General features: G+C 67.3%; 1 protein-coding gene across 2 annotated transcripts in view; it reads right to left on the bottom strand.

Annotated features, from left to right (window-relative positions):
• Positions 1-1722: 1722 nt before the first annotated feature.
• Positions 1723-14299, bottom strand: part of SH3BP4 (SH3 domain binding protein 4) — a 31117-nt gene continuing 18540 nt past the window's right edge. Inside the window, exons 2-6 of one of the 2 annotated variants that reach the window (XR_008627251.1) lie at positions 9909-10097; positions 6047-8301; positions 3069-3257; positions 2400-2721; positions 1723-2368 (exon numbers count right to left, since the gene is read on the bottom strand). Coding sequence is in view for 1 of the 2 variants with exons in the window: in XM_055120539.1 (XP_054976514.1) it covers positions 2497-2721; positions 3069-3257; positions 6047-8301; positions 9909-10026 (2787 nt within the window). In the remaining variant the exon portion in view is untranslated. Of the gene's footprint in view, positions 2722-3068; positions 3258-6046; positions 8302-9908; positions 10098-14299 lie in introns of both variants that reach the window. The other variant, XM_055120539.1, reaches the window with a different exon arrangement.

Here is a 14299-nt window from a genome sequence, read left to right as displayed (position 1 = left end):
GCCCAGTGGTCAGGGGACCCACGCCCGGCACCTGCGCTTGGCCTTTCACTGCCCAGCATGGTGGGATGGACCAATTTTCAGTGACTCCAGGCTTGGCCCTTTTGTGAGGACAGTGCTGCCTGGAGACCCCCACTCCTGTGAATCTGTGAACTCGGGAACCGTTTCCCCGAGTGCATTATGGGTGGGAGGGGCCGGGCAGGTAGGGCGGGGCCTGTTGGGGGGGGTCCTGCTCCCAAGACCTTCCAGGTGAGGTCACTGTCCCCAGGGGATCCTACAGGAACCCCTCTTACCCACAGGAGGAGCTGGTCTCCCTCACCTCCTATCCAGCTTGCGTGGGCGTAGGGTGGGACGAACGAGTTCTACTGGCTGGCACTGGGGCAGCCCGGGGGGCAAAGGGACATCCTGGGCCAAGTGGACATCCTGGGTCTGGAATGGCCTGAGCTCGGGACAGCCCCGCTCAAGCCCACGAGTCAGGGCGTATCTCCTTCCCACGAACAGTGAGGGCCACACAAGGCCCACGCTACCCACACTGCCGGCCAGCGGTCACTGTTCGAGGCGGATGCTGTTATTTCGGTTGTCTTCCCGGCTCGTGTGGGGTGGCGGTACAGAGGCGCGCAGGCGCACGCAGCGACAGGTTAAAATAGCCACATAAAATTTACTGCAACTTTCGTAGAATTTAATTTGTGCTACAAGACAGGTTGCATAGGAAACGATTTCAAGCCCCTGAGGAAAAACATCTCCATGGTTTAAGGTGCGATTGGTTTGGTTTCTTCTTTGGGGGGGAAGGTGAGAGATGGTCCCTGGCTGGAAGGTGGGCGTGGGGGCGGGAGCGGGAGGTCAGGGAGCCATGGGCCCGGGTTTCTGCAGCATAAAATAGTGCTGTTGTTGTCTAGCTGGCGCCGGAGACGACAGGTACAGGAGACCGTGCCACAAAGCCCACCGAGTCATGGGCAGTTTTGGGAAAGTGGACCTAGGGCCAGGGTGGCAATGCGCTCACGGGATTGGTCCCGCCCCATCTCATGGGATTGGCGCAGGGAGCGCCAGGCCCCGCCCCATCTCATGGGATTGGCGCAGCAAGCACCGGCTCCGCCCCTGTCTCCTGGGATTGGCGCAGCCAGTGCCCGGCACCGCCCCACCTTCTGAGACCCCGCCCACGGCCACGGTGCAGGGTGGCCGGGAAGGGTTCCAGGGTGGCGCTGGGCCGTGCCGCCCTGCCAGGTCCCTGAACTGTAGGGGAGGCACCTTCACTTTCGGAAGAGCTTTGTCCCACTCACCGACCTTTATAGAGGTTGCACCAAACTATGGATTCCCCAGTGCCGTCTGTTTCCTAGGCCACGTGCTCATGCCGGGACGGGGCCGGGCACTTTGCAGAGGACACGAGGCGGACAGTTTGGCACTTGGCAGCCAGATTTCTGCACCTCTTAGGGACGTTTCCTCCGAGCCGCACAGGCCGCTCGGGAGGTGTCTGAGGCTGCGGGGCTCCCTCCCCCACGAGCCCCCTTCTCCTTGGGCACAAGGCCAGTGCCCTGCCTCTGGCCACCCGCCGCCTCCCTGCGGGCTGTGCTGGGCGATGGAAAAGCCCTTGCCTACGGGCTTCTTTCGGAACAGGCGTGAGGAGGTCCCGCACTGGACAGGCGGGTCCTCCTAGGCTGGAATGCAACGTCCGGCGAGAACCAGAAACGCCCCCCGACCTCTACATACATATGTACATCTGCAACATAATTTAAAAAGGCTTTTTATATAACATAAAAACCTCAACAGCCTCCGCCCCTCTGAAGTGGGGTGTGTTTTTTTCCCTCCCAACTTCTACGGTCCATTAAAAAATTAGGTACCAATCTGATAGGTCGCCGCCCCATACTTAAAAAAAGGGACTGCAATTAACAAACAGAAAGCTATTCGGATTGGCACCGCCCTGTGGGAGAGGGTCCCTTCTGGTCTCCCTGGAGAGAAGGTGGGGAGCAAGGGTGTGCTTGGTCCCCAGGGTTGGCCCAAGCTGGGGGAACCCCGACTCTGCCTGGGCAGCCCACCCTCCGGGTCCATAGCCCACAACACCCAGTATCTGCAGCAGAGCCTCCCCGCGGAGACAGCACGAAGGCGGGGCCCGAGTGGGCAGGGCCCGGGAGGCGGGGCCAACCAGGGGCAGGACCTGGATGGGCACGGCCTGAAGGAGATGGGCCTGAGTAGGCGTGGCCTTGATAGGCATGGCCAACCACCAGGAGGAAGGCCTGGTTGGGCGTGACCCAACCCGGAGGTGTGGCCTAGACGGGCGGCGCCTGGATGGGCGTGGCCCAAAGGAGATGGGGCCTGAGTAGGCGGGGCCTGACAGCAGGTGTGGCCTGGGTGGGCAAGGCTGACCAGGAGGCGTGGCCTGGGGGGACACAACCCAACAGAGGCGTGGCCTGGGCGGGCATGGCCAACCAGGAGGCAGGGCCTGGGTGGGCTTAACCCAACGGAGCCGTGGCCCGGCCGGCGTGGCCGACCAGGAGGCGTGGCCTTTCAGATGACGAAGTCGTCCTGGTCAGCCGGGCTGAAGGCGGCCGCGCGCAGCACGTCCAGGGAGTTCACCAGGATCAGTGTTCCCGTGAGGTGCTTCCAGCGCTTGGTGATGGGGTTTTTCATCTTGTCCAGGCCCAGGTGCAACTCCTGGATGACATCCCGGTAGCTGTCCCCAATCTGGTGGCTCCAGGTGAGGAGAAAGTCGTAGGCGGGCTTCCACATGGCCTGTGGCAGGGGGAGGGCGCCGTGAGAGGGGCGCTGGTGGGCACGGATCTGCACGCTCCCCAGCCCCCTGTCCTGGGACCCGCCCTTCCTGGTGGGCTCGCCCCCGCGCCCAGACCTGTCTCTCCGGGAGCTCCCGGGCTCCAAAGCAAGGGCAGAGAATCTCGGAGGGAGAAACCTCCAGGCGCCGGGAGGTAACCCAGCCCCGTCCTGCTCGCACCCTCACAAGGTCGCCAGGTTCAGAGCCCCAGGCAAGGAGCTGCCCAGTCCTGCCCCTCGGCCCCCTGGACAAGAGCCCAGCCTCGGCCCACTGCCCACCCCCAGCTCTGGCCCGTGGACGTGGCTCTCACCTCACTGTCCACCACCCCGTTCCGGTCCCGGTGCGGGGACTCGTAGGCATCCATCTGCTGCTTGGACACCTTGGCCAGCTTCTCGGCCAGCTCCCTCCAGCGCTGCGCCACCTCCACGGCCGTGGTCAGCAGCACGAAATCCTGGATGAGCCTGACCACCAGGCCCTGGCAGTCCATCTTCAGCAGGGCCTGTGGGAGGGGGGCGTCAGCAGAGCATGCAGGCTCCACGGGACAGCCGGGGTCTATGCCCCCCGCACCCCAACTCGTCCCCCTGGGCCCTGGGAAGCAGGGACTCCATGGAGGCCCCCTGAGATGGAAGCAGCCTTGTGGGGAAAGGGTGTCAGGCAGAGACGAGCCTGGGTGCTGGGTGCGGAGTCCTTCCTGCTGCCCCAGGCGGGTGGAGGGAAGACAGGCCCACCGACCAGACGGGCAGTGGCAGGATCCGGCCCTGGGTCGGGGAGCAGGGGACAGGGACGCTTTGCTGCATGGGAAAAAGGACACCCTGGCCCCTCCCCAGAAGCCCTGGGGCCCCCGCGGGCTGAGCCACGCTCTGGGAGGGGCCCTTGGCCAGGCACCCACGGGCCACCCAAGTGCTCGCAGGCCCCTGCTGGCCCCACTCCTGTTTGCAGCTTCAACACAGCACAGCTGCGCGGGCGGCTCACGCTGTCATGAGGGGCCCAGGGGACGAAAGCCAAGAGCGGAGAGAGGCCGCCCCGCGCAGATCTCAGGCCCGACGGCCTGTGCTCGTGCCTCATCACCCACACCCCGTCTCCCCACCCACCCACCTGTCCGCCCTTCATCCACCCACCACCTATCCACCCGCACCACTACCCACCCGTCCCCCACCCCTCCACCCACCCATTTCATAAATTCATCCATCCACACACCCATCATTTATTCTCCCATCCAACTAGCGATAGCACAGCAGGTAGGGCGTTTGCCTTGCACGAGGCCGACTAGGGTTCGATTCCTCCGCCCCTCTGAGAGAGCCCGGCAAGCTACCGAGAGTATCCCGCCCGCACGGCAGAGCCTGGCAAGCTACCCGTGGCATATTCGATATGCCAAAAACAGTAACAACAAGTCTCACAATGGAGACGTGACTGGTGTCCACTGGAGCAAATCGACGAGCAAGGGGAGGACAGTGCTACAGTGCTCCAACTACCCACCCACCTCTCCACCCATCCATACACCATCTGTCCACTCACCCACTGACCATCCATGCACCCACCCACACCCCTACCCATGGCTCATCACCCACCCGGCCGCTGACACGCTGGTCACTAGCTCTCCCTCCCGTGTCCCCCCTTCCTCCCGCCCTCAGCCCTGAGCGTCGGGCTCAGAGCCTTTCTCCCGGGGAGCTGACGTCCAAGCAGGTGAGAACCAAGGAAGCACGTGAATGTGACCATTTCTGACTCGAGAAAGCGCTGGAAGGATCAAACCAGGGTGACAAGGCCCAGTGACCGAGGACACGGGGAAGGTGTCTCGGGCAAGGTGACATCTGAGCTGGCCATGGGATCACGCCAGCTGCACGGAATCGGGGGGGGGGGGCTGGGTCCAGGCAGAGGAGCAACCCTGGACCCTGAGCAGGTCAGCTTTGAGTGGGGGGATTCCGAGAGAACGTGGGCGTGGGGGGGACCCCTGGGTGTGGGCAGTGCAGGGGCCTGGACCCCGGTACTGGCGGTGATGAGGCGGGCACTCGGTCCCCCTCCGTCCTTTCCCTGCAGGCGTCCTGCGCACCCTTCCCCCTGAGAGCCACGGAGGCAGTAGTGGGAGCTCCGCCCAGCCCGGCTCTGCCTGCTGGGGGGACGGAGTTTCCTGGGGACCCCCCACGCACAGGCACTCCCAGAAAGGGCAGAGTCACAGCAGCCACGACCCGGAGACCACCCAGCGGCCGGGGACAGGAGCGGGGGCAGGACCGTGGTCCCCGGCCACAAGGGGCCAGGGCTCAGCGGTCAGCCATGAGCAGAGAGGGAGGGGCCCTCTGCCTTGGCGGGGGCGGGGGCGGGGGGGGGGGGTCACGGTACGGGAAGCGCGCGAAGGACAAACACCAGCTGATGTCACTGGGGTGTGGGAGCAGCCCCCGTGACCCTGCAGGCGCTGTGGGTGGGTCCTGGCGTGGGGGTGGGCTCCATGGAGCGCACTGCAGGGGTGAAGCAGCAGGACTGAGCAACTGTGAAAAATCACAACCCGCTCAGGGAGCGCCAGCATTGGGGGTGGGGCGGGGCGGGCAGTGGCCAGGCCGAGGCTGCAGAAACCGGATCGGCCCGGTGACACCCGATTCAGGGAAACACAACACCTGGGGCTGCCGCGGGGAGCACAGCGCGGGGAGGACGCGCTGCAGAGCCTGTTCCCCGTGTTCAGGGACCCCAGCTGGTCCCCAAGGTCAAACTCCGTTCCCACCTGCTCCTGGAGGCTGGGAACACAGGGTGGGCAGGAAAGGGCCCCCCCATGCCCGCAGCCCCCTCACCCCGACCCTGCCGCCCCCACGGTGCGCCCAGGGAACCTCATAGGGCAAGGTTGCTCCGGGGGTCCCGCTTAGACCCCGGTGGAGGGAGCGCCCCTTGGTGGCCGGGGTCACCTGCGTGAGCCGCGAGGAGGGGGGCTGCCTCCCTGCAATCTGGTGCCCGTGCACCTCACAAGAAGCCCACCCACCTACCTCCCACCCTGGGCCACGAGCACCCCGCTCCCCACCAGGCGGCACTGCCCACTTTGGGGGGCCTGCCCTGCGCGTACCCGGTCTCTGCGGAACACCCCGAGGTGCAGGGGGCCAGGAAGGCCGAGGACGGGGGAAGAGGAGGGGCCGCGGCGCCCCCTCCCCCAGCTGTACTGGTCCCCGCCACCCTCTCACTCCCGGGAGGGCGCGGTCCCCAGGACCCGGCTCGGCTCCCCGTGCAGGGTCGTCTCCGGGGGGGTGGGGCGGGGTCGTCTGGGGGGGTGGGAGGCGGGGCCGTCTCCCGGGGGCGCGGGCGGGCACTCACCATGATGAGCTCCTTCTGGAAGGACTTGCGCTCGCGGTTCTCGGCGCTGTTGCAGTCCTCCTTGAGCTTCTCGAGCACGGAGGCCACGCGCTCGGGCTCGCTGTCCAGCTCGGCGCGGCAGAAGGCGGTGAGCGGCAGGTGCGCGTAGCCCAGCGCGTCGGCGAAGGCGCGCCAGCTGCCCACGCTCTCCATGAGGCGCGTGCGCACCGACGCGTAGATGTAGGTGAGGAACTTGCAGGGCCGCAGCAGCTGCTCGAGCAGCAGCGCCGTGCGCAGCTCGGGGCCCGGCAGCAGCGCGGGGCGCGCGCGGCCCAGCAGCAGCACGTTCTTGGCGTGCACCAGCCCCACGCGGCCCTGGTGGTACGCGATGTACCACTCCTTGGTCCACAGCTGCCCGCGCAGGCGCACGCGCTCCTCGCTCAGCAGGGCCACCACCTCGCCGCGCCGGTACTCCAGCAGGTAGTGGCTCTTGCTCTGCCGCGTCACCGTCTTCAGCAGCTTGCCCAGCTTGAGGCTGCCCACGGGCCGGTCCTGGAAGGTGGGGTAGCGGGCGGCGGCGGCCAGGGGCGACAGCACCAGCTTGCCCACCTCGTTCTTCTTGAGGAAGCGGCGCGGGCCGGCGGGCCGCACGGCGCTCTTGGGCGGGGGCGGCGGCGTCCGCACGCAGAACTGCGCCAGCACGGCCTCGCGCTCGTCCTTGATCTGCACGCACAGCGTGAAGTCGGCGGGCTCGGCCGCGCCACGGCAGGCGATGGGGAAGAGCAGCCGGCTGGCCTTGCCCAGCTTCAGCTGGAAGCCGCGCACCACGCGCGCTGGCGCGCCCGCCGCCGCCTGCACCTCATAGCTGCTCACGCTGGGGAAGACGCACACCTGCAGGTCCTGCGGCCGCGCCAGCGCGAACTGGTGCTTGCCCCAGAGCTGCAGGGCCACGGGCGCGGGGCCGGGCGCCGGGCGCGCCGCCTCGCCCACCAGCAGCGTCTTGGGGGCGCAGTCGTGCCCGAAGAGCGTCACCACGGTCTTGAAGGACGGGTGGATGTGCTTGGGCCCGTACACGCCCACCGTCACCTTCTTGTGGATGAAGTCCCACACGGTGGCCGGGTAGAGGATGTCGGGGCCGTGGGCCACCAACGCCAGGTACATGCAGGGCTCCAGCTGGTCCAGCTGCACCTGTACCGTGTCGCCGCGGCTGCAGCTGAGGGGCGCGGGCGCGTAGGGCCCGTCCTTGGCGGCGCTGCGCAGGCAGCGCAGGCCCACGGCGCTCTGGCTGAAGGCGTCGGCCTTAACCTCGGCCGAGCCGCGCAGCTCCAGCACCAGCCCCGTGCGCACGGCCAGCGTGCCCAGCCGCAGCTCCACCACGGGGCTGACGCTGCTGCAGCGGTCGCTGTTGAGCTCGAGCGGGGGGTCGGGCAGCACCCGCAGGGACACCTGCTGCGTCTCGCCGGGGCCCACGTGGCCCTCGGGCACGTGCAGGCTGATGCCCGTGTCGGGCAGCCGCACAGCGCCGCCGCCGCTGCCCAGCCTGCACACCACGCCCGTGTCCACCGCCTGCGTCTGCCCCCAGCCCGGGCTCTGGCCCAGCAGGTCCAGGTCGTGACAGGAGCGCGCCAGCTTGCGGTGGCTCAGCCAGGCGGCGCGGAAGTCCTCGCGGCTCTGGAACTGCTCGGGCGCGGGCGACTGCAGCCCCGCGGACAGGCCCCCCGCAGCGGCGGGCGCGTCGGCGCGCGCCTGCAGCACCGAGAGCTCCGACAGGCTGTACGAGCGCTTGCTGCGGAAGAAGGGGTTGTCGGGCCGGCCCGCCGCCTCGCCCGGCTCGAAGAGCAGCAGGTCCCCCGCGCTGGCGGGCGCGGCCGGGCCGTGGCCGTTGAGGAAGGGGTTGGTCTGCAGCCCGGGCCAGAAGGGGTTGTTGCTGGCGGGCCGGCTGCGGCCCCGCTCCTCGGGCCAGCCCCCCGGCGGCTCCAGCTCCCGCGCCGCCTCGTCGGGGCTGTCGGCTGCGGGGTCGATGACGCCGCTGTCGCTCAGCGTGGAGAGGCGGGGGTCCAGGGGCTGCACGTAGGCCGCGGGGATGTAGCCCATCTCGGTGGTGTTGTGCGCGTACCACCACTCTCCGCCTGACGCATCCAGCACGTACAGGTGGTCGCCCTTGGAGAACTTGAGCGTGGTGAAGTTGGTGGGGCAGTAGTCGCGGATGGCCACCACCTCCTTGGCGTTGCCGAAGGGCGTGGGGCTGTCGGCGAGCAAGGCACTGGGGGAAGGCACTGGAGGACACAGAAGGTGAGCGGTGAGGGCTGGGAAGGCACTGGGGGAAGGGAGGGGTGTGGGGGTGAGGGTTGGGAAGGCACGGGGGGACACGGAAGGTGAGCGGTGAGGGCTGGGAAGGCACGGGGGGAAGGGAGGGGTGCGGGGTGAGGGCTGGGAAGGCATGGGGGAAGGAGGGGTGTGGGGGTGAGGGCTGGGAAGGCACTAGGGGACTCAGGGAGGGGTGCAGGGGTGAGGACTGGGAAGGCACTGAGGGAAGGGAGGGGTGTGGGGATGAGGGTTGGGAAGGCACTGGGGGAAGGGAGGGGTGCGGGGATGAGGACTGGGAAGGCACTGGGGGACTCAGGGAGGGGTGCAGGGGTGAGGGCTGGGAAGGCACTGGGGGAAGGGAGGGGTGTGGGGGTGAGGGCTGGGAAGGCACGGGAGACTCAAGGGAGGGTGGCACGACCACTGGGATGCGCCTGGCCAACACCCTGTGTCCTCGACGCTGACCCCTGCAGGGCTGTGCCGAGCACTCCGGGCGGGCTTTGGTGTCTCGGGAGTGGGTGAGCCGCGTGGGGACCTGGGTGCCCTCCCTGCTGACCCTGCTCCAGGGATCGCTGACCGCAGGGCAGGCTGGGGTCAGGGGTCAGTGGGGGTCAGGGCAGAGTCCCTCATGTGGCTTCTGGGTCCCCAGCTCCCCTCGGCCAGGCCCGTCCTCAATGTCACCAGGCGTCACGGCAGCGGGGAGCTGCCGGGCCCAGGACGCCCCCTCAGAGCCCCCGCCGGGACGGTTCCTAAAGCAACTCTCACAGCCCAAGGGACGTTCCGGTGACACCGACTGTCACTCTGGCTTTCCCCAGATTCCAGGACTTTCCACTCAAGGGTCTCGCTTAGGAGGGTGGGGAGGGCGCTTGCTCAGGGGTGCACCCTGGGCGTGGACGGGGGCAGAGCCCCTTCCAGAGCCCACGGTCCCCGGCATCCCCGGGGGCTGGGGACTCCCGTCTCACTTCAGAGTTGGGGTTGGGGGCTCAGCACCCCCGGGGCTGCGCGGGACCCACCCAAATCACAGCCCACGGCGTGACAGGAGGGCAGGGCCTGACTCAGTCCTTCGACTGGGGTGCAGTGAGGAGCAACGCCCCTGCACGTGCCACCCCGGGCTGCTCACAGCACCTGGGGCCTCTGCCGGACTCGCGGGGCTCCCCCGGGCCCCCAGCACTGACGGCCAGCTGGGGCGGGCCGTGGGCAGGGCCGGGACGGGGTGGGGCGCCCATAAGGCGGGTGAGAGGGCGACCGGGACAGGGATGGAGACGGGGTGGTGGTGACAGTGATGGCGGTGGTGATGGTAGGGATGGTGGTTATGGTAATGGTGGTGGGGTGACTCGCTAGTGACGGTGATGGCGGTGATGGTGGCAGCTGGTGAGGCAGTGATGACGGTGAAGGCGACAGTGGTGACGGTGACAGCGGTGACGGTGCGGGTGGTACCGGGAGTAATGGTGGTGGTGATGTGCCGGTGACAGTGAGTGTGAGGGGGTGGCAAAGGGTCACAGTGACAGCGACGGGGATGCCGGTGACAGCAGGTGACAGTCCGGACGGGCAGGGCGGCCCCGCCAGGGCCCCCACTCACCTTTGACATCCTCGAAGCTGCTCTCCGAGAGCCCTTCGCTCACGTCGATCAGGGTCCCCTCGGACTTGCAGCGGGGGAGCCCGTTGGCGGTGGCCGCGCGGATGCGCTGGGCGGCCATCTCGGCGGCTCTGCCGGCCACACTAGGCCTGCATGTCTGTCCCGAGGCCACGCAGCGCCCGCGGCTCCCTCCTGTGGGGCGGGGACACAGTGAGCACAGGCGACGGAGCCCGACGCGCCCCTGTCCACACAGGCCGGGGCGTCTCGCTGCTGTCCTCGGGCCTGGGCCTCGAACCCAGGCCGCCTCCTTCCTGCGGAAGCCAGGCCCCAGCTGCCACCCTGGCCTGTGCCCCCACCTCCCGCCCCGGGAACCACGGGCTGGAGGCTCCTCACCCACAACCTTCACTCTGGGCGGGGGCCGCAGCAAGACAGCAGGGGCCACCCCAGCCCCCGACACCTGCCACTCGCTCACCCAGCGACGTTCCCTACAGATCCCGCCCACCCGGCGCCCGGCACCTCTCAGGGGCCTCCTGCGAGCTGACAGCCTGCCCATGTCCTCTACCCATGCTCACCTGCACGCACACACACACACACACACACACACTCACACACATGTTCATGCATATGCACACACGCAACGCACACATTCCTGTGAACTCATACACGCACACATACTCCCATGAACTCATACACTCACGCACACAATTCCATGAACCATACACACATGCACACACCCCACAAACGTGTTCACGCATAAGCACACATACTCCCATGAGCCATACACACATCCCCCACACATGTGCTCATGCATAAGCATGTCCACTTCCATGAACCATGCATGCACACATACACCCTCACACACGTGTTCACGCATATGCACACACATGTTCCCATGAACCATGCATGCACACATGCTTATGCACGAACATACTCCCATGAACCATACACACGCACACATCCCCACACACGTTTATGCATATGCACGCACACACTCCATGAACTCAGACATGCACACCCTCCCATGTGTTCATGTACAAGCATGCACACTTCCATGAACCATACATGCACGCACACACCCTCACACGTGTTCATACATATGCATACACACACTCCCATGAACCATACACGTGCACGCACACCTTCTCTCCGATGTGGGCACAGGAAGTCAGGAGACAAATGGTTCCCACGGAGACGCTCCGTCTCTCTGGTTTTACAGAAGCCCTTTGCTCTGTCGGGACCTTCTGTGTTGTTTACTTTTCAGCAAACGTCTCCCGCCCCCCAGACCTGGACAGGGGAGGCGGCACGGAGCAACAAGGGCACAGCGCACGGGCTTTACACGCGGGACGTCCAGCCCTGCCCCAGGCATGGCCCTCGGGCACCGCAGAAGTGACCCCGAGTAAGGAGCAGGACCCCCTACCCAGCGCTGCCGGGGGGAGCCACCTCCTTGCCCGACCAGAGACTGTGGCCGTGTGCTGGGCAGACTGGACAGGCAGGTCCCCCCAGCCCTCGCCCGTGCCCCCCTCACACACCCCTGCCTCTTCCCTCTGTCTCCGAGCCGGGAGCACACCCCCAGGCATCTCATACATGCACACACCCTCACACGCATGTTCGTGCAATGCACACACACTCCCGTGAACTCATACACGCACACACCCTCATACGCATGTTCATGCATATGGACACACACACTCCCGTGAACTCATACATGCACACACCCTCACACACATGTCCGTGCAGTGTACACACACTCCTGTGACCTCATACATGCACACACCCTCACACGCATGTCCATGCAATGCACACACACTTCTGTGACCTCATATATACAACACCCTCACATGCATGTCTGTGCAATGCACACACACTCCCGTGACCTCATACATGCACACACCCTCACAGGCTGACACGGCCCCTCAGTCTCTGAGCCTCAGGGGCTTCCTGTGGGCACCACCAGCTGAGGGGCCGGGGAGACCCGCCAGGGACAGGGCCCTTCGCGGGACCATGGGGGGCAGCAGTGCCAGGCCCTCCCCGCCGGGCCCGTGTCCCTCCTGTCTGGGGGCGGCCACGGGAGACCTGGGGGCCGGGACCCCAGGAGGGGGCGGAGAGTGGAGGGTGGAGATGCCAGCGCAGCCCCCGGCGGAACCGGCTCATCGGGCCCCTTCCCGGTCCAAAGCCGGCGACCCCCACGTGGCCCCCAGGGGCTCCCGGGGCTGTGGGGACCCGCCGTGCTCGCGTGTCGGCCTCCCTGTGCCACGGACAGGGCCGCGGAGGGGGCTGCCCCGGTCAGCGAGAGGCAAGGCGGGGAGCCCAGTCCCCGCCCCGGCCAGCAGTGCCCGTCCCACCGCGCCCGTCCCCGCAGGCGGAGTCTCCCGGGCCCCGGTCCGGACACGCCAGTGACCCCGCTACGTCTGAGCCAGCTTCCGGCTGCCTCACGCTCGGCCACGCAGTACTGGGACCCCCGGCCGAGGCAGCTCTTGTGCAGGGGGGGCACCTGGCCGTTCCTGAGCACTTTCCTGGGAGCCCGACAGAGCGGGGCGGCTGCGCGAGGACAGCTGGCGGTGCCGATGCTCCCCAGACAGTGCTGCGAGAGGGGCCCGCCAAGTGGGCGTGCGCGCCCTCCTCCCCGCTCCCCCGGACACTCACTCCCTGGGGTGTCCGTGTGGGAACAGGCGGGTCCTGGGGGGGCCTCACTGCTGCCCAGGGCCGGGGCCACACGGAGCGGCTGGTGGACACGGGTCTTGGGACTGCCGGGAGGACCCTCCGCCGACGCGGCTTCCCTGTGATTCCCGGGCCGAGGTCCGTTCCCTGGACTCAGACCCGATGGCCCTCGACCACCAGGACAGCCGGGCGGGGGCCTGGGGGGCCGGGCGAGATGCAGGTGTGGCCCTAAACCTGCAGCGGGGCCCGAGGGCCAGAATTCCCGCCCCCCTTAGCCCAAACATGGAAGGTTCTGGAATTCTGCGTGGGCAGCCCCCTCCCCAGCTGGGGTGGCCTCTGCGCTCACAGGGGTCGCCTGTGCCCTGATGCAGGGAAGGACTGACAGATGGGTGGACAGTGCTCTGGACCCTGTCAGGGAGGCACATTCCCGCCCGGCAGACTGAGGCCGGGCGCCCCGAGAGGGTCAGGGGGCGGGGGGGAGCCGCGTCCAGGGCTGGGACGGGGCGAGGTGCTCGTCTGCACGTGGACGACGCAGGCTCCAACCCCGGCACCGCCAGGAGCGGTCCCGAGCACAGCCGGGAAAGCCCTGACACCGCCCGTGCGGCCCCAACACCAAGAAACCACCTAATGTGGGATGTAGACACGCAAGGGCAGCAGCTGCAGGGCTTGATGCCATGTGGACTGTCCCAGGGGCTGTTTCCCCGGTGAGACAGAGCCCAGGGCTTGCCCGGACCCCCAGGGGTCACTGTGTCCAGGAAGCGTTGATGAAGACACAGAATCACACACCGACCACACAACCACCGTCCTCCCCCACCATCAACCACACCCCACCCCACCCCCACACCCCATCAGCCACACACCAACCACACACCCACACCCCCGCACACCCCGCCAGCCACACACCAACCACACACCCACACAACCCCCCCCCCGCACACCCACCCGAACCACAGAGCAACAACACACACCACACTAGGCGCCCACAAATCACAACCATACCCACACCCACCAACCACATACCCGCCACACGCCCGTCACTCACCCACTCACACACGAGTCACACATCAACCACACACCACCAACACACCCATCACACCCCAATGACACATGAAGCGATCACATCACACACCGGCTGCACGACAAGCCTGCGTGAATGTCCATACAGGACGCACACGGCCTGTCACACAGCAATGGGGCCCCCACCACGCACACACCCCCCAACCACAGCCCAGCCCACGACAGAGCCACCCGCTCAGTCACACCTGCCCCAGGGCGGCAGAGAAGACAGCAGCGCCGGGGGGCGAGACCCCCCACTAACGCTCCTTTACTCGACTGTCCCAGATCGGGCTGGACCTCCGGGCAGGGGGCACCAGCCCTGAGACCCCTCAGGCCCCACGCTCTGCTCTCATGTGGGTTCCGGCCCGGTCTGGGGTGGGGGTGACGCAGAGGTCCCAGGGCGTTTGTCACCAGCCCTCGGAAGGGCAGGCGGCTTCTCCCAGGGCTCCTGGACACCCCCCAGAACGCTCTAGGCCATTCCCCGGGGGCCTCGGGGCCTGGGGACACGGAGGCCGCCTCTCCTGCACCCTCGGGCCCCCACCCTGGGCCCTGCATGGGGAGACACCCCCACCTGGCTCCACCTGGCCGGCACCGGTGCCTGGGCCCGGGGTTCGGAGCAGCCACCCCCATGCGGTGCCCCTGGCCCAGGAAAGGACCTGGGCTGTGGGGCCCGTGTGTGG

Source organism: Sorex araneus, chromosome X (genome assembly GCF_027595985.1).
Source record: "Sorex araneus isolate mSorAra2 chromosome X, mSorAra2.pri, whole genome shotgun sequence".
NCBI classification, from domain to species: domain Eukaryota; kingdom Metazoa; phylum Chordata; class Mammalia; order Eulipotyphla; family Soricidae; genus Sorex; species Sorex araneus.
Note: the sequence above shows the minus strand (reverse complement) of the source record. Positions and strands in the feature narration are given on the sequence as shown.